Below are 19,785 nucleotides of genomic sequence, written 5' to 3' on the forward strand. Positions count from 1 at the left end.
ATTTAGATTTTTTTAAAGAATCGCCTCAGGTCTTAATGGGATAAAAGCTACCTATCAGGGGTTATTCTTTTGTGTGTGTGCGTGTGTATGTGTTCATGCGTGTGTTTGTACATGTATGTCTACCCTCCTGCAGAGAACGGCAGCTGGTCCTCACAGGCTCACACTACAGTGCAGCGGGGAGTTGGACATTGCTATTGATTTCTCTCTCTGACGGGAGGTGTGTGTGTGTGTACATGCGTTCGCTTGTACATTTATGTGTGTGATAGTATGTGTGACCGCAGGTGAATCTGAGACACCTTTTCCCCCAACCTCCCCTCATTCACAAATGGCACGTAGAGATCACGGTTCAGTTGGTATTACAGTGCCACTCTATGGCAGGCAGAGGAACTACAACGGTCGTTGTGTCACTCAGGTCCTTTAATGAACTGGCTATTACCTATATAGGCTATGTCAGTGGTTCTCAACCTGTGGGTCGGGATCCCCAGGGGGGTCCTCACATGATTTTGGGGGGGTCCCCAGACCATGAAGTGACAATTGAAGGACTTTTAAGACCTTTTTAATACCTAAAAAATGTACATTACTGCATCAATAACTACTATAAAAAGTGGTCAAACATTGGTCAAATTGTCAAATAATATAAGAAAGAGGCAAAACATTTGAAAATAGCAGATCTACAAGCTCACAACGCCTCGCGTTTCAAGGCGTTGTGAGCTTGTAGATCTGCTATTTTCACAATATTTATCTGGGGGGTCCTCGGTTCAAATATGTTTTTTTTTCGGGGTCACGGCCTAAAAAGGTTGAGAACCACTAGGCTACGTCACAGGTACACTTATTGAATTGACCGTCAATAATGTCCCTCTTTCTCCCTCCTGTTCTCTCTTTCTCCTTCTTTCTCTTTCTGTAGTGTGCTGGTTGTGTTCTTCTCAGTGGGGAACAAAACGTAAGCACGTGAGCAGTAAGCAGTAAGCATGGTTTACTCCCACCGCTTTCTGTCTTGCAGTTTGCGTTTGAAAGCAGAGCGTCGCTGACGTTTGTGTTTCTGTTTGCAGCAGGTGAACCTGGATCTGGGCGGCTACGGCGGACATCATGGACCGAAAGGGGAGAAAGGCGAGCAGGTGAGCCAAAAAACACAGAAATTTAAAGCTTCAATCAGCCTGCAGACCAGTGTTGATTTTGTCGACTAAAACTATGACGAAAAATGTTCGTCGACTACCTTTTTTCTCTGACGCAAACTAAATAAAAACTAAATAAACTAAGCTATGATGACTGAAACTAAGACTAAATATATTGACAATTTTGTCAACAAATAAAAACTAGACAAAAATGGACTAGTGGAGAAGAGATCCAGTAGAACTAAAAGACATTTTATGCTTGGTGTTGCACTCTGAAAATAGCAGATCTACAAGCGTGATGCGTTGTGAGCTTGTAGATCGGCTATTTTCAGCAAGTAACCAAGTGTAAAATCAGCCATTACGACGCCATCAAGGCACCGCCACAATGCATTTTAGTAGGGTTGTCCGATATTGGCTTTTTTACCGATAACCGATATACCGATATTGTCCAACTCTTAATTACCGATACCGATATCAACCGATACCGATATATGCGGGGATTATTGTGATTAGGGTAAGCTCAAATTTCATATCACACACACCATATACAGTAAAAACTCCTGTAACTTACTTATAAAGCAAAAAAAAAAAAAAAAAAAAACGATACCGATATTTTCCCGATATCAATTTTTATGCTAATATCGGCCGATAATATCGGGAGGCCGATAAAATCGGACATCCCTACATTTTAGTCGACTAAATGAACTGTAGATTTAGTAGACTATAATCTTATGATATTTAGTCGACTAAAACTAGACTAACAGTAAAACATTTCAGATGACTAAAATATGACTAAGACTAAATGGAATTTGATTCAAAAGACTATGACTAAAACTAAATAAAGATTTGCTGTCAAAATCAACACTGCTGCAGGCAAATCCGATTTGTTTTTCATACTGTATATGATATTTGGATCTGTTATTTGCAAGTGATCAGGTTTCTGTATTCGGACATCGTTGACCTATTCTGCGTTTGTCCCTGAGACATAGGCATCGCAAGCGTGTAGATCTGCTTTTTTTTGCGGCGAGCAACACTGTCTTACGACAAAGCATAAGTCAGGCTTGTTCAGACTGAGACGCACATTTAGAATTCAGATTTGGATCACATTGGATCCACCAAGGAATGTGGTTCAAATCTGATTCGCTGAAATAATTTGCCATGTGTTTTACTTTTTTTTTGTTTTGTTTAGATTTGATCAAACCAATCTGATAACAAAACGGATATAGGCCAAAAATATTTTGGGTCACCAGTCTGAACATAGACATAGACATACTGTACATGGACACACACGTGCATGGACAAACATGTGGGTAAGCAGAAAGGTGTGTGTGTGTGTGTGTGTGTGTGTGTTTGTGTGTGTCAGTGGTGTAAAGTAACTAAGTACTCTTTTTTATTTTTTATTTACTCAAGTACTGTACTTAAGTACAATTTTGAGGCAACTGTCTATACTTTTACTTCTACTCCACTACATCTCGGAGGCAAATATTGTACTTTCACTCCACTACAATTATTTGAAAACTTTAGTTACTTTGCAGATATCAATTATTACATCATAAAACTACATTAACCACTTTAGCCCTATTTTATACCTAGGCTATTTGAAAATCTACAAGCTCACAGCTTGTAGATTGGCTATTTTCAAACATTTTGGTCATTTTACTTTTGGTACTTTAAGTACATTTTGACACCAATATTTTGTACTTTTACTCAAGTAAATTTTAAATTCCGGACTTTTACTTGTCATTGCAGCTCTACTTAAGTAAAAATGTTTTACTTAAGTAAAACATTTGAGTACTTTTTCCACCATTGGTGGGTGTGTGCGTGTGTGTGTGTGTGTGTGTGTGTGTGTGTGTGTGTGCGTGTGTGTGCGTGCTCTCAGACTGCTGGAATGCACAACCTCACCATGTGAGTCCAGACATGCTTAGGGCTTCAGTCCACACAGTAAAACAAAGATTTAGTTGCAAAGAAACACACAACCATAACCACATGCCCATGACATCACTCTAGTGCGGGTATTCCCACACTTTTCCATGCCAAATAAATGCCACAAAAAAAATGACTCTAGCTGTGCCTTTGCAGCCATATGCTTGAAAAAAAGAAACTTTAGTATTCTGTATATTATGTTATTTTTTAATGATTTTGTATTAATTTATTACATTTTCCTCTCCTTTTAGAAGGGGATCTCTGATAATGACATCAAAGAAAATGCCCACACACTGTCTGGAACTTGCAAAAAATGTTGCTCTTTATTAAACATTTCGGTCATTAGACCTATTGGAAAGAAATTGGGCCTCTTCCTTACTTCCTTCACAGGTTTTTACCAATGATACTAATGAAGGCTCTGTTCCATTCCATGTTGCACAGTGGTTCTCAAACCTTTTAATTTCACGGACCCCCATAACTCTGAGAGTTGCACACCTTTTTAAGTGGCCATTTGGAACCCCCTCAAGGAACCATGAGGGTCCCTGGACCACACTTTGAGACCCACTGGTGTAGCAGAGTGTTTCCAGTGAGCCAAAATGCACAATATCAGCACCCTGTTTGACCAGAATGGAACAGAGCCTTCATTAGTATCATTGGTAACACCTGTGAAGGAAGTAAGAGGCCAATTTCTCTCCAAAATGGCTGCTGTGCATAGAGCCTGAAGGTCTAACGACGGAAACGTCAAATAAAGTTCCAGATAGTTTGCGGGTCATTTATCAGAGATCCCCTTCTGAACATATTATGCACTGTTTGTCCTACGCACCTGTCACCAACCTTTTGAGGTGCGCATCGGCCTTCTTTAAAAAAATCCACTCCTTTCCAATTGGCCCCCGTGACACCCCCTGGTGGCCGCCGTTGGGGACCGCGGCCCCCACTTTGAGAAACTTTGCCCCAGTGTAATACAACGCTGGCTTTGGACCAATCCCCAAGCTAACAAATGTGAAGTCTTTTGCGGCTCATTGATTATACTTCCCTAATAAGCGATTATTCTTTTTCTCTTGTCTCTATCCATCTCAGGGCGCTGACTGTGCTGGCTCTCATTCAGGTTCAGTAAGTAGATTCTCCATCACGCCTTGCTCACACAAACAGGCACAGTAATGCTGAACAGTGTTCAGTTAACTCTGAGACGCTTACAGAGTCCATTTTTACACGGTCAGAGGTTATAATGAACACTCTGGACCTTACAGTGTCTCCATCTTTTATAGAAACCGTTTATTTTTTTGTATTTTTTTTCATTATCATTTGGCATGCTGCTGGATTTGAGGCAGAATATTTTGCCAATAAGTTCTTGGTCTCGGTACATGATGCCAACCAAGTGTCTCTGCCTTTTAGTGCGCGCAGGGACCCCAGGGCCTGAAGGGCGAGAAAGGCGAGTCGGTGAGTGTCACAAATGTTCTGCTTCTCAGGTGCAGCTCCTCCTAACCTGCACCTGCTGTTTACTTGGATCTCTGACAACGCAGTACGATCCCAAAAGAGTTTTTTATAAACCCTGCATGAATGTACTGTTAAGTTAATGTGTGTGTGTGTGTGTGTGTGTGTGTGTGTGTGTGTGTGTGTGTGTGTGTTAGGGGTGTGCCGATACACTAATTTCACCAAACGATACGATACGATATCTGGCTCACAACTTCGATACGATATGATACGCACTTTTTTTATTATGAAAATATATGGGGGAGGAAAAAAGTAAATGCAAACAAATAATTCTGTTTTTGCATTATTCAGACATGCAAACTTGTAGCTTTTCAGCTACAATAGCCGTTTTCAATCCAAATAGGGCAATAGTGTGACACCTGACCTGAAAAAAAAACAACATGTTGTCACCCTTTTCACCTCTGGGCTGTTTGCATGCCTGATTATAATGATTGTAAAAAAAATATATATATATTTTATTTTTCAAAACAATATTTTTTTCCCCAAAACGATACCTATCACGAAAACGTATCGCGATATATCGTGTGCCGATATATCGTGGGACGATATATCGTGGGACGATATATCGGCACACCCCTAGTGTGTGTGTGTGTGTGTGTGTGTGTGTGTGTGTGTGTGTGTGTGTGTGTGTGTGTGTGTGTGTGTGTGTGTGTGTGTGTGTGTGTGTGTGTGTGTGTGTGTGTGTGTGTGTGTGTGATTTGTTTGCATATGCAGAGTACATGCATAGTCTTCTGTGTACTGCATGCACATGATTATACATAGGTATGCATTGGCATGAGAGTGTGTGGTGCATTGTGTGTCTGCGTGTGGGCGTATTGTTGAGATAACGAGAGAGCAGATGGTGGTCCGATGGCCGTGCAGGCTGACCACAGGCTGGTCAGTGTGTTGCTTAGTATGCTCCAGTGGTGTGGAGGAGGTTGATGTCTCTTTAGAGTCAGGTCATTGATCTGGCCTTGTCTTCATTCCATTCATTCTCTCCACAGGCAACCGCGGCTAACTGGGGAGAGGTACCGGGCTACAAGGTGAAGGAAACCCCCCCAGAAAGTTTGTTTGTATCATGTTGTGTGTGCATGGGCACGAGCGCTTGCCTGTATGTGTGTGTATTTGCATGTGTGTCTGTGATGACCTGAGGAGAATATAGACCCTCCAGAAAAACGTGGGGTAAAATCCTTGATTTTGCAGGCAAAAATCCTTCATTTTGCGATGAAATATGCAGGGATTTTATGTGATATTATGCGGTGAAATTGCGAGAAGTTGTAAAATATGCGGAAATGCGCGGAAATATGTGATTATGCACTCTGTTTGAAAAATTATTCCCCCTGCATAATCTGCGCCATTTTGCTGGTTATGCGATAAATTATGCGATCGCATAATCACATTTTTCTGGAGGGTCTAATAATAATATGAACTTACAGTATATCACTTTCCAACCTCTTGTGACATCTTAACCACTTAAAGAAGTAGTTCACCCAAAAAAAAGCTTTTTTGGTTTTCTATCAAATGCACACCCCATGAAGCCCTGAATTCATGGAGATTTTTTTGGTTTTTGTCTCATTCCTAAGCCAATAATTCGCCAATCATTTTGGGTGAACTACACCTTTAATACCCAGCATCTGTATTGTGGGGAAAGCTTTAGCAGAAAGTAGCTTGTTGAACGGCTATTTTCAGCGAAAGCTCTCCCCACAATAACAGAAAACAGAAAATACTGTACACATAGATCCCTGAGGGACCCCGGTCAATCATATGGGGTTCAAGTGGTTAAGGGCATAAATTAAGTATAAATACTTAGTTGTGCGCCGGGTGTCGTGCGGCGGAAATATCCGATGTACAAGCACGCAACGCATCGCCGCTGTACAATGTTTTGAGCTTGTAGATATTGTTGCTATTGTTGTCGTACAATAAGTATAACTCAGACCTTACTCTCTCTCTTGTGTCTCTCTCTGTCCCCAGGGAGACCAAGGACAGAAAGGAGACATCGGCCCACAGGGTCTCTCTGGAACACCAGGGAAGTCTGTGAGTGACCTCGTATTTGTCTCGCTCTTCCTCTTCTTTCTGACGCTATCGATAAGATAAGATAAGCCTTAGATAAGACAAACCTTTTATTGATATTCGCAGGGAAACTCAGGGCAATTAGTTGTTGAAACGGTACTTAAGCTGTTCTGTGGGATGTGTGAATAAAACTAGTCATCCTTTTTGACTGTGAATTGAACCATATATTTATGAAATGAGTAGTTTTTTACGTCAATTAAATCCTGATGAGGTGAAAAAGCAAACAAATAACACACACACACACACACACACACACACACACACACACACACACACACACACACACACACACACACACACACACACACACACACACACACACACACACACACACACGCATCCAAACATGTCCAAACACTTAGAGAAAAGCAGTCTCAAATGTACACACACACACACACACACACACGCGCGCACACGTCACACCATGTAAAATACTTCCTTTTACGGGGCTAAGAGAGTGGGTGTTCCGCAGACTCATACAGTATTACTGTTTAAGCCCGGGCTCCCATTGATATCAATTCTCCACCGTCTCCCCTCCCCTCTCCCCCTCGGCGCTAAGTCGACCTAATGCCTGTTAGATTAGGCTAGAGCAACAAAGCCTGCGCTAATCAATGCCGCCTCATTGACTGTGCCGTTCGTCTCTCACACAGGCGGGGTGCCTATTCACCATGACTTAAACCTTTTAATCTGCCCCTGTTCAGCCTAGTGATCCTGTAGACGCATGACAAGTTTTACGGGACAAATTATAACGCCAACACTCCTGAGATTCACCCCAGGTTTAGGCCCCCACCCCCCCAACACACACACACACACACACAAAACATTCACTGAGACAGTGCTTGTAGAGAAAGTCTGGGACAGATGGATTTGGTAGGGTGCCAGCCAACCATCTTGACGTCGTGAATAAGTATTCGAGGACGTGACTCAACTCGGGCAGTTTTAAAATATTGCATCATTTATGGTAATACTTGTTGGAAGACTGTACAATCCCTCTGGGTTTAATGATAAGACAGGGCTGGAGCCATCGATTATTTTCTTTAAGATTATTCTATCGATTCATTTATTGTTTAATCAAATAATAGTTTTTTATATATTGTGTGGCATCACGAGGGGACAGGTGGTAGCTGGGTGCTACATTCCTACACCCAAAATGGCCGCTGTAGCAACCACTACAACTCCCAGGGTGCCTCAGCACACAGACAGGTGTAGGTGTTTGAGGCACCTAATTGAGGCAGAGCTGAGAGAGCAAACAAACTGCTGGACCCCTGCAGGACTCAAAGTGGACAAGAGTGTATTTATGTTAAGTAGTAGTGTGGGCATAGTTTTGGACTTAAAGATGCTTATTCTCCCTTTGGGATGTTTTATGTTATTTTGCAAATTGCCTCATGTTGGCCTACCTTATTTGATAAACCTCATATCGTTTTCACCCTGGATTTTGGCCTGTTTGTACAGCACTGCCTCACACTATCCCACTCCATACCTCTCATGACATTACTATATATATATATATATATACTGTATATATATATATATATATATATTGACCTGAACAATTCAAATTGATTGTCAACTAAATTGATTGCAATTTTTTTTTTTTTTTTTAAGTTTGTCAAATTTGATTATTTTATTTTAATCAATATTTTTATATTCGATTAACTTAACCCCTAAGCAAAGCATTCTTTCTCAATGCCTGAACAGCTGCCATTTCTGAAATAGGTTTCTGCCGAAAAACGTAATTGCAATGATGATGTCAACGACCCGCACTTACGTTGTCACTTCCCCATCTGTCTTGTCTCTCCGTTCCGCAGGGTCGAGCGGGGTCCATCTGTGTCGTCGGCCCCAAGGGACAGAAGGTGTGTGAGCGGAGCGCACCGAGTCTGGGAAACCCCCAGTAACACCTTGTCTGCCAATTAAACATTCAATTAACTTTGCTTTCAACTCTTTAAGACCGGGAACGCATCCGTGTCATTTTACATTTTAGCTATACCATTTTGTATACTTTGGCTATTCAAAAATAGCAGATATACAAGCTACAAGCTAGGTATGCTTGTACTTGTACTGTAGATCTGCTATTGTACTGTAGATCTGCTATTTTTGGAAAAATCGTGAAAATTTGTGCAATTATTTGAATAGCATTTTTTAAAGGGAACATTTTTGACTCAAATGTTTGCTCCCTGGAACAAAATATTTTGAGATGGGGATCTGCGGCCAAATACATATCATTTTGGGGGTCCTTGACATGAAAAAGTTTGTACTTACAAAAAAATATATGTATTCAAAGATTTGCCAAAATGTTCACGATTTTTTTTTAAAATAGCAGATCTACAAGCTCATAACGCGGCACTCAGTACCGCGCTATGAGCTTGTATATCTGCTATTTTTGAATAGCCAAAGAAATCAAAAAATGACACAGATGCGTTCCCGGTGTTAATGGGTTAAATGTGGCCTTTCTCTGAACTCGCCTTTTGACAGGGTACCTCTGGTAGTGTGGGCCCAGAAGGACTGGCAGGAGAGCCAGGGAAGCCAGGACTCCCAGGGCTGCCCGGATTTGGAAAACCAGGCCCATCAGTGAGTATAAATGTTTTAATGCAAAAGCATGGGTTGAAAAGCATGCGCTATAGGGTGAATTGAACATACCGATGTTTTATTGTAATTTTATCGACCTCCTCAACTTCGTCCTATCGAAAATGTTCTCAGAGACTGTCTCGGCTCGTCCAAAAAGTTCTCCGAGTGGATTTTTGCATTCCAGGAGGATGGAGTTGTATCTGACAAGCGCAGACTCCTTGTTTAAATCTTTGATTCGGCTGTCGTTACCCTACGCTGAACCCAACAAGCTTTTTAATGTTTAATGTGTGCTTTACGTGCGAACGGTGGATTAAGAAGATACTTTGACATAGCTGGCAGGTAGCTGCCAATTGCAATCCCTGTATATGTGTAGTAAAGGATTCGTGTACCTTTCTTTTTTTCACCACAGGGCCTTGATGGTAATCCTGGTACAGATGGAACAAAGGTAGGATTATGTTGTATTGGGTTGATGTTTTAATCATTATAGCTACGCTGATATAAGACAGTGAGGCTAACATTCCCTCATCGGGACAGTTCATGGTTGAACTTAATGTTAATCTTGTTATTTTATTGTTAACCACATGAACCCTAGCACCCCTATTTTGGGTACGTATGTCATACTTGGCGAACATTCGGTGAAAAGAGATTTGGTGTAGGGGGGAAAAGGAGGGGACCAAGTACTGTACGTGCCCTTGGTGGGGTTAAACGGTTAAGTGTTGATAAAATATCTTTTCATTGTCTTTTTGACTTTTAAGACTATGGATAAGTGATGAACAAATTATCACCCATTTGTTATCCGATCTCAGGCACAGTATAGAAGCCCTTTTCTGCAGCAACTCTGAATGCCCAGTTGATAATCTACTGTATATTTAGCCACTTTAAATATAGTGTACCTATTTTGGACATGGCTATACCATGTTCAGCCTAGTGATATACAGTAAGTGAAAATGTTCGTAAAGCTCAAAATGTTTTGTGAGCTTGTAGATTGGCTCTTTTTGTCGAAGAGATTTGGTGTGTAAAGGGGAAAAAAGCAGTGGACCAAGTATAGATCCCTGGGGGACCCTGGTCATTTAAGTGTAGGGTTTAAGGGGTGAATATATAACATAATACACATACCTGAGTCTCTGCTGTTGCTTGCCATGGTCTTTGTCCTTAGGGGGACCCGGGAATTCCAGGGAATGATGGAACATCAGGAGATCCGGTGAGTAAACATTCATTTCCATGAAAGTAGCACCAGCCCATGAAGCATCCAGAACAACGCTCTACTTCCACATTGTCCTTGATTTGAGCACCACATTTTGGTGCTCAAATGCGGAAGACTTGAGCACTGAGCAGGCGCACTATGGGTTTCAAACGGCAGACGACACACGCGCAGTAGTGTTTTAAATGTGGAAGTCTTGCAATCCCAGATTTGACCACCAGGCGACTGCAGCTTCACTGCTATACCGCCGTTCTGGGGGCTTTGCATTTAGTATAGCAGCTTCCTGGCTAAAAGAGAACTAATTCATGAAAACCATACATTATAGATAGGCACAAATACAAAAACACAGAGATAGCCTGAGTACCAGACTGTTACTTTGATGCATCTGTGGTTTGAATGGGATTCTGCTGCTGTATTTCCAGGGACCCAGGGGACCAGGAGGACATAAAGGAGAGAAGGTAACATTAACTTCTTTGTACCTGTAGTGTTAATGCTGACAACAGTAGACCTGTTTGTCCCAATACATAATACAGTATAAGTCTGTCCTGTGAGTGTCTACCCATCGTACCGGTATTCTATTTGTATTTTCCTGTGTTCTTGTGTATCTATCAGTGTGCTCATGTTGTGACAGTCTTCCTACAGTAATTAGCGTGTGTGTGTATTCTGAACACACGCACGCACGCACGCACGCACGCACGCACGCACGCACGCACGCACGCACGCACGCACGCACGCACGCACACACACACACACACACACACACAGCCATAATAGTGTTTGATTATCATGCCATGGTTGGTTGGTTAGGTAGATTAGGTTCTCAGCGAGACGACCATGTGTGTTCACATGAGGAAGTTGCAGTTCAAACTGACAAGAAGAGTACAACGATACCAGTTGATATGCATGGGATAATTGACGGGTAGCCGGTCATTATTGATAAATAAATCCCGACGGGGTGATTAGGCACCGACGCGTAGTGGAGGTGCCTAATCACCCTGAAGGGATTTATTTTGGAAAACAAGGAAGTGCTGATCAAATAGAATACATTTTTGGTTACTGCATTGTCTATTTCTCACTTCAAATGTTTTCAAAAACATTACTGAGAGCAATGTTTAGTTGTAAATGACATGGTGTGTTGTTTATACTTACAGTAACTGAATATATATCGTCTCTGTCGGGTGTAGTTTTGAGAAAAAAACGCTGTTATTTGTCCCAAAGTGACTGCCAAAGATTGCTGCTATTTGTCTCAAAAGCTTTATACCCTGTACATATAACATGTGTATAACACAATGATGTACCCCCTCCAACTGTATATAATTTCCCCATTTTCAACTGTTTTTATTATATTTTGACACTTGCTTTGGCAATTGTGTCTGTGCTCCAGGGAGACGCGTGTGAGGTGTGCCCCGTACTGCCTGAAGATCTGGGCAACACAGTGGCTCTTCAGGGCAAACCTGGACCTAAGGGAGAGCCTGGAGCACCAGGGACAGGAGATGCAGCATCAGCTGTGAGTACGACTTGTCATGAATCAGTGACACTGGGGGTGTCTATACTAAACCCTATAATGATAATAATAGAGATAGGGGTTTGTGGAAGATTGATTGATTGATTGACATTTTTATTAGGCAAAAGAATGTAAAACAACAGTGACATTTGTCTAAAAGGTCCGACCAAAAAAGTCCTTGCGGACTTGTTTCCGTTGGGGTCCTTGAATTAATTTCATAGACATATATAGTAGCAACCAAACAGTTCAAATCAACATAAAAATACAGAGAAAAAATACCACTATGTACAAAAAAAAAGCATGAAAAAAAAAAAAAAATAAATAAATATATATATATATATATATATATACAGTATACAAAAAAAAGGGAAGGGGGGTCGTCTGTCTACCGGGAAACTGGTACTACCTCCTCTTATGGCCTCCAGAAAGATGAGTTTTTAGGGCTGTTTTAACACATTGGGTGCCTGAATTTTTTAATAACAACTTACCGTGGGTGCCAGCATTCTCCCCATTGACTGCGCTTTGCTGTTTAAAGCTCTAGACTCCACGACGAGCAAATCCACGTAAAAAAAAGCATGCATTCATGTAGCGCGATGACCCTGGCTACATCCTGGAACGATAACATTTCACTCGCGAGTTACAACGGGGGGGGGATCGCGCATGACCGGAGATACAGACGTTTTAAAGAAGGAAATAGACAGGCGGATGGGGAGCCATGTTTTTTTTTCGGTGATCCATCTGGCCTATCCTTCTCAGGATCACAATGGGTACTCCCAGAGCTGCTCTAGCCCCTCCCGTGTGGAAAAAAACAAAACAAACAAAAAGACACCAAAACCGTTTAAATACGGTTTTGGCACTCCGCGTCACTTTTTGCACCTTTTGCAAAACCGTATATATACGGTTTTGGCACCCCATGTGTTAAATGAGCCCAGCGAACTGAGGTCTCTCATATGTGTGAGAGACCTCAATACAGTTTCACAGCAGCCTCCTACAGTACATGCTGAACACTGTAGTGTAAACCAGTGGTTCTCAAACGTTTTCATGTCAATGACCCCCAAAATGTATTTGGTATTTGGCTGCGGACCCCCATCTCAAAAATATTTTGTGCCAGGGATTTTTCAAAAATAGCAGATCTACAAGCTCTTAGCGCGGCACTCGGTGCCGCGCTATGAGCTTGTAGATCTGCTATTTTTGAATAGCCAAAGTGTCAAATATGGTTAAAGTGGTTAAAATGATTGTGACACTATATTTAGCTAAATTTATCTGAGGACCCCCTGGTACCCCCCACTTTGAGAACCAATGGTCTATACTAAACCCTATAATAATAGTAATAATAATAGAGACTAGACCATACCCGGTCGACGCATCCGTGGGGGGATATGCGCACATGATCTGGCAACCCGGGAGGCGACATTGTTTGACACATAAACGCTAATAAGAAGCTGAGATTTGATGAAATGGAAAAACGGGCTTCACAGTTAAGTTCAGATGGTAATGGTCAATGGCTGTGTGCAAAATCAGAGCAATTGGTCCAGCCACTGAGGAGAACCGGGTAGCTTCACCTACCACTACAGACAGACAGACAGACAGACAGAGGTTACTAGAATTATAGTAGGATAGGGGTTGCGGAATATATGTGTGAGAGACCTCAGTACACAGTTCCACAGCAGTTTCCTACACTCTGAACTTTGTAAAAAACATTGAGCCGGCGAAGAAAGTTAAAAAACACACACCATGCACATAAGACACGTTAGAAAGGTCAGGCAACCAGTGTGTGCCCCCCGATAATTCAGAACTGGAGACTGCATCGCGTTCTGCAGCATCAGCGGAACTCCCCAGGGTGACTTGCTAAACAACATTTCAGCGCCGAAATAATGGATGTGGTATGAATTCATAGCTAAGAAGCGATACTTGAGCACTTGCTCAAATTAATGTGTGTGTTTGTCTATAGTACTTACTCATTCTGATGCGAGGGATGTTTTTTTCCCCCCCTTTGTCTGAGTCATGCCTCGCTTTTTAACCCATTAAGACCGGGAACACACACATTTTAGATTTCTTTGGCTATTCAAAAATAGCAGATATACAAGCTCATAGCACGGCACCGAGTGCCGCGCTATGAGCTTGTAGATCTGCTATTTTTGAAAAATCTTTAAAAAAATGTGAAAACATTTGAACATAACGTTTTTAAAGCGACATTTGTAACTCAAATCTTTGCTTCTGGTGGTCCCTGGAACAAAACATTTTGAGTGTGTGTGTGTTTTTAGAAACAGCCTCAGGTCTTAATGAGTTAACCCTTACAACATTTGCTGGGAGCAGCACAGTGGTAGACACCATGAGAGAACATCGACAAGTGTTTAGTCTCAGAGGCAAAGGTTGCTTTATTCTGTCAATATTGTCTAAATCTGACTCTCTCACTCTCTCGCTCTCTCTCTCGCTCTCCCATGTGCAAGAACTCACTGGACTGAAATGTGTGTATTTTTCGCAGTCGCTCTGCCTGTTCTCCGGTTACCCCCCATAGGAGGGGATGTGGGAAATGATTTCTCTGAAAAAGCATACATCTCGCAACGCCTTATGAGATTCTGGTGTGCAACGATTTCCGATAGTGCCAGAATCCATCTGTCATACCTGGTTAAGAGAAGTGCAGGGAGAGTGTGTGTGTGTGTGTGTGTGTGTGTGTGTGAGAGAGAATGAAAGACGGAGAGAGCGAGAGAGATACCTTCGCTACCTCTTGACGCACCTCTCATCTCACTTCATTTCTATCCTCTCTTTCCACACTCCTCTCCTCCTTGTCTGTTCATCAGGGCCTTCAAGGAGCGGACGGGCAGGCGGGGGAGAAGGTATGGAGCTGTTAAATTACAGCTTATGGTGCATTGTTAATATTTCTGGAAGCATGACACAGTACATTGTATATATATACTTTATGCACATTCCCATGCATTGACATTTTTTGAAACATTAGCATTGCCAATGTGTCTGTAGTAGATGCAGTTAAACTAGCAAAATAACCTTCACCTGACATGCAGGAGCAGATAATACATGTACAAGACATGTGTGTGCACGCACTCACGCGCGTGCACACACACACACACACACACACACACACACACACACACACACACACACACACACACACACACACACACACACACACACACACACACACACACACACACACACACACACACGTTTGTATTACTATACTTCACACACGTTTGTATTACTATACTTGTGAGGACATCAACATTTTAGGAAGCCGATTTTATGATTGATTTATGTTTTCTTTGGGGCATTTTTAACCACAAGTCTAAAGCCGAAAAATTGCAGATCTACCAGCTCACAACGTGTCGCTCTGCGACACGTTGTGAGCTTGTAGATCGGCCATTTTACGGTGTGTGCCATCGCTTTACAACTAAGTATAAAATGGGAAAAATCGACATCCCGACCCCTAAACCTAACCTCAAAATGTCTAATCCTAATCCTAACCCCAACCTGAATCTTTTTCTAATTGTAAACGTATCTCTAAAAGAAAATTCAACCGTAAAACGACCATTTATCTTGCGAGGACCAGGAAAATGGTCCTCACAACGTCTATTCCTCAAATTCTACTATACTTGTGAGAACGTTTTGGTCCTCACGAGTATAGTAATACACACACACACACACACACACACACACACACACACACACACACACACACACACACACCCACCCACCAGTTGTGGGAACCATCCTTCGTCAATGTGAGTGTGAGAGAGAGATGAAGTATGTGCTGTTTATATTGCATGATTAATATCTTTCGTGTGGCACATTAGGCTGATGCACCTCAAAGCACACACACACACACACACACACACACACACACACACACACACACACACACACAGAGCACGGTATGTGGGGACTAATTTGGCGTCTGTGTTTGTGTTTTGGCAGGGAGAGCGAGGATCAGATGGTTCCAAAGGCGAAAAGGTTAGCTTGGCTTTCCTCTTAAGACTCAAGGATCAACAACTTCTTGCACAGTGTACACTATCCCGGTAGCCTCGTTCAGCACTTAATTAGTGTGTCTGCGTGTCCACTGGCTCACTGGTATTTTGTTTGAATAGCATTTGTTGAATTTTTATTTGCATTTGTAAATGGGTCGGAGGACCAGATACAGGTACAGTATATGGGTTTTGACAGATACTATGTAGGGCTATTGAACGAGTGCCTGTTTGAATGTCAATTTAGCATACTGTAGTTGTACACGAGTACAGTACTTATGTTGCCATTAAGCCTGATTTATACTTAACCATTCAATCCGGGAACACATCTGTGTCATTGTAAGATTTCTTTGGCTATTTTTGAAAAATCTTTGCAAATCTTTGAATATATATATGTATTTTTAAAGCGAACATTTTTCACTCAAATCTTTGCTTCTGGGGGGTCCCTGGAACAAACATATCTAAAAATGTTTTCTAAATCCTATCAGTATGTTGCTATATCAGCTCATAGCGTGGCACCCGGGCTATGAGCTTGTATATCTGCTATTTTTGAACTGCCAAAGAAATCTTAAAATGACACAGATGCGTTCCCGGTCTTAATGGATCAAGTCGTACAATGCTGTCCTGTGGAAAATAGCCGATGCAAGCTGGTCGCGATGTGACACGTTGTCGACGAGTCTGTCGTTTATTATTCGCTATTTTCAGTATGGGACAGTGTTGTGTGAGCATGAGGCATTACTCCTTTTCCTCTTTGATGCTATCTGAGGCGGTGAACCAACTTGAAACATGTGCATGAATGATATGCAGATTCCTCTGTGATTCCAGTCTCATTTTGTTCATGTGCTCTATAGGGAGAGGCTTGTGCCGTGTGCCCCACCCTTGGAGAGCTTCCAGGCCCAGCCAATGGTCTCATGGCTCAGAACCTGATTCCTAAAGGGGAGAAGGGGGAACCTGGCGTGGGACAGAAAGGTGAACTGGTGAGTGTTGTCTTGTTAGAGAAGAAACAGATGAGCCTGGCCCGAGACCAGGAACTGATAATAAGTGGAGAGGAAGGATTCGGGTTTCATCTAAAAAAGGAAAGAATGGAACGACCCATGTGATGAATTAGACAAAGCTTGATTCATTTAGTTTGGAAATATATCTGCCACGCATTTGTTTGCATACTGTATTAGTGTGTTTGCCTGTGGAGGGATGATAATGGCGTTGATATACAACAGTGGTTCTCAACCAGCGGTACGGGGACCACCAGTGGTCCTTGAGGAGTTTCCAGGTGGTCCCCAGCTAAATGATGGAGAGTTGGTAACCAAACTCTAACCAAACTCTAACTCTTTAGAGCGTAAAATGAAACCAAATGGACCCTTACAGGTCCATTTGGTTTCATTTTACGCTCTTAAGAGTAAAATTATTGTTAAACTTCTACAGTACATGACTTAATTTACAATAAGTCTACACAATTAGAGAATGTAAAGTAATCGACAATATTTTGACAATCTTATCCAACGAAAACACAATATTCTAAGTCTTGGGGTCTGAGAGGCTGAATCTCATCAAATGGTGGTCCGTGGCTCAAATGCTGAATAAATAATGGACTTTGATGTGATAAAGGTTGAAAACCACTGATATACAGTATAAGATGATGGATCTATTTTTTTGCCACTACGCAGGGACAGCTCGGACCGCAAGGATTATCTGGCCCTAAAGGAGACAGGGTAAGTGTCTTAACAGTAAACAGCATGGGTGGCAGGGGGACGTCGGTAAGAGATTAACAAGTGTTCAGGTGTGCGGGGCTCACCCAGTGTGGGATGCTGAATATGTTTTTTAAACGAGGGGAACCCATGAGGGACATAATCACAGTGGTAGACTAATGTTAGGCCCCAAGAAGGCTCTGCTGTAGGGAGTCTGCTCAGTGGGTGTCTTATTAATAAAACGCTAAGGTAGCAGAACCAGCAAAAAAAAAGCAGAACCATCGGGGGACATCTCCCTGTAGGGTGCACCTCGCTGTGGCATGAGCATTTATAATTAAAATGATACCCATCCATTTTTCATTTTATTAAAGCTGCAATCCCGAACTTTTTGTGTGTGAATAAAACATTTTTTTTGAACGATCTGTATGGTAGATTATGTTAAAAGGATATAACTAACACAACTGTGTTTGTAGTTGGTGTCCGTTCTTGCCCCTTCTATTCCCAAACAGGCTTTCTGTATTATCTTGGCAGTAGAAATTATTGAAGGAGGCATGAGCTCAGTTCGGGGCTCTCCCCAGGGTGGCAGAGGGAGAGTAGCGCCCGGGATTACAGCTTAGGCATTGGCGCTGGGTGAAAAAATGGGTTGCAAAATCGTGGGATAAAAATGATATATATATAAAATAAAAGTTATGGATTGCAGCTTTAACTCGTGTATTCAGATAAACTTATTTTTCGTCCTTTCCATGATGAGTGCAGGTAGTAATGTGGCTGATGGCAAAACTATCTCTTTCAATGTGATCGTTTTATATATATTTTTCTGACGTCTTGAAAAATGAAATGTGTGTATATGACAGGGAAAAAGTGGATCCAAGGGAGCCGTTGGCAAGGAAGGACAGAAGGGTACCCAGGTGAGACGCCACGAGTGTAATAACTAGTGTGTATAATAAGTGTCATTATCTGGGTACATTAGGAGCTGCTTTCTGAGTGCTCAATGAATCAACATTCAACATTGTATGTTTTGTTGTCAATTTTCATAATCATTATTTATTTTAACTTTGATTTATGTTATCAAAGTTAAAACAGTACAAATTATTTATCCTTCATTAGTTCTTGAAAGGCCATCTTTCATTGGAACTTAACTTAGAACCTTAAATAGAACCGAATTAGAATTAGACCCGAAAAAAGGTTGATTTATATTGGTCAAATAGAACCGAATTAGACCCGAATTAGACCGAATTAGACCCGAATTAGGCTGCGCGCGCGTGCATTTGCGCTGTGTGGCCCCCGACTCCAAATTATTTTACACTTGTGGCCCCCTGCCTAATCTAGTTGAATACCCCTGGCCTATACTGTATCTTTGCCCCCCCCCCCCACACACACACACACACACACACACACACACACACACACACACACACACACACACACACACACCCCACACACACCCCCCACACACATATGTATACTGTATGTGTGTAGAGGGGGGAAAGCAAGGGGGCTAGTATAGACAACTATGTTTTTTTTTTGTATTGATTGAATACTTTATTAGTCAGAAATGTAAACGGTGCGAGGTACAGTCAGACATTAAGGCTACAGTAAAATGATAATACAAAAAAAGTCCTGGCGACTTCTTTACATTGTGGTCCTATGTATTCAATTCATCAACATAGCATAAAAAAAGAACACAATAATACATGTACAAAGGAGAAAAAGTGAAAACGTCTGCAGTGAATGACACCTACTCCTTTCTATGGGAAATTGCATTTACCTCCCCTTGTGGTCTCCTGATAGATGGTTTTTCAGGCTAGTTTTGAAAGAAACCGGTGATTCACATCTTTTAATGGATGGTGTCAAGGCATTCAGTCTGAATGAAAAAGGTACAATGTTATGTGTAGATACGTTTTGATGCCATTTCTCATTCCTTGCCATTTTATTTCAACCTGCTGTTTCTGTGTTTTTTCACAGGGAGGCCAAGGGCTGCCTGGTCTGGGCCATCCTGGCCTCAAGGGAGACAAGGTGGGTTTGAGTTAAGGCTGTGTCCCCTGTGTGTCTTTGAGCTTGTCCGTCCCTGTGTGCCAGCCATGGTTGACCCGTGTGCCCTTCCCCAGGGCCAGTGTGGCGTGTGCCAGCCCTCCGAGGTTGGCGGAGGTCCCTCCATTATCAAGTTGCCAGAGGGAGTAGCTGGCAAAGCTGGCGAACCAGGCACCCCAGGGCCTCCTGGGCCTCCAGGGCTCGGAGTTGAAGGCAGACAGGTGAGGTCGTTCTGTCTGTTGTT

At 42.1% G+C, this 19,785-nt stretch overlaps 1 protein-coding gene across 5 annotated transcripts in view; it reads left to right on the plus strand.

Annotated features, from left to right (window-relative positions):
* Positions 1–19,785, plus strand: part of col16a1 (collagen, type XVI, alpha 1) — a 137,909-nt gene that overhangs the window by 61,766 nt on the left and 56,358 nt on the right. For 4 of the 5 annotated variants that reach the window (XM_084081233.1, XM_084081235.1, XM_084081234.1 and 1 more), the window contains exons 10-28: positions 905–940; positions 1,050–1,115; positions 4,113–4,145; positions 4,428–4,472; positions 5,510–5,548; positions 6,477–6,539; positions 8,384–8,428; positions 9,048–9,143; positions 9,550–9,585; positions 10,297–10,341; positions 10,764–10,799; positions 11,726–11,848; positions 14,647–14,682; positions 15,779–15,814; positions 16,677–16,802; positions 17,490–17,534; positions 18,365–18,418; positions 19,476–19,526; positions 19,619–19,762. In XM_084081233.1, coding sequence (XP_083937359.1) covers positions 905–940; positions 1,050–1,115; positions 4,113–4,145; positions 4,428–4,472; positions 5,510–5,548; positions 6,477–6,539; positions 8,384–8,428; positions 9,048–9,143; positions 9,550–9,585; positions 10,297–10,341; positions 10,764–10,799; positions 11,726–11,848; positions 14,647–14,682; positions 15,779–15,814; positions 16,677–16,802; positions 17,490–17,534; positions 18,365–18,418; positions 19,476–19,526; positions 19,619–19,762 — 1,155 coding nt within the window. The remainder of the gene's footprint in view (positions 1–904; positions 941–1,049; positions 1,116–4,112; positions 4,146–4,427; positions 4,473–5,509; positions 5,549–6,476; positions 6,540–8,383; positions 8,429–9,047; positions 9,144–9,549; positions 9,586–10,296; positions 10,342–10,763; positions 10,800–11,725; positions 11,849–14,646; positions 14,683–15,778; positions 15,815–16,676; positions 16,803–17,489; positions 17,535–18,364; positions 18,419–19,475; positions 19,527–19,618; positions 19,763–19,785) is intronic. The other variant, XM_084081236.1, reaches the window with a different exon arrangement.

The sequence above is a fragment of the Gymnoscopelus microlampas genome (assembly GCF_963454915.1).
Source record: "Gymnoscopelus microlampas genome assembly, chromosome: 15".
Taxonomy (NCBI): Eukaryota; Metazoa; Chordata; class Actinopteri; order Myctophiformes; family Myctophidae; genus Gymnoscopelus; species Gymnoscopelus microlampas.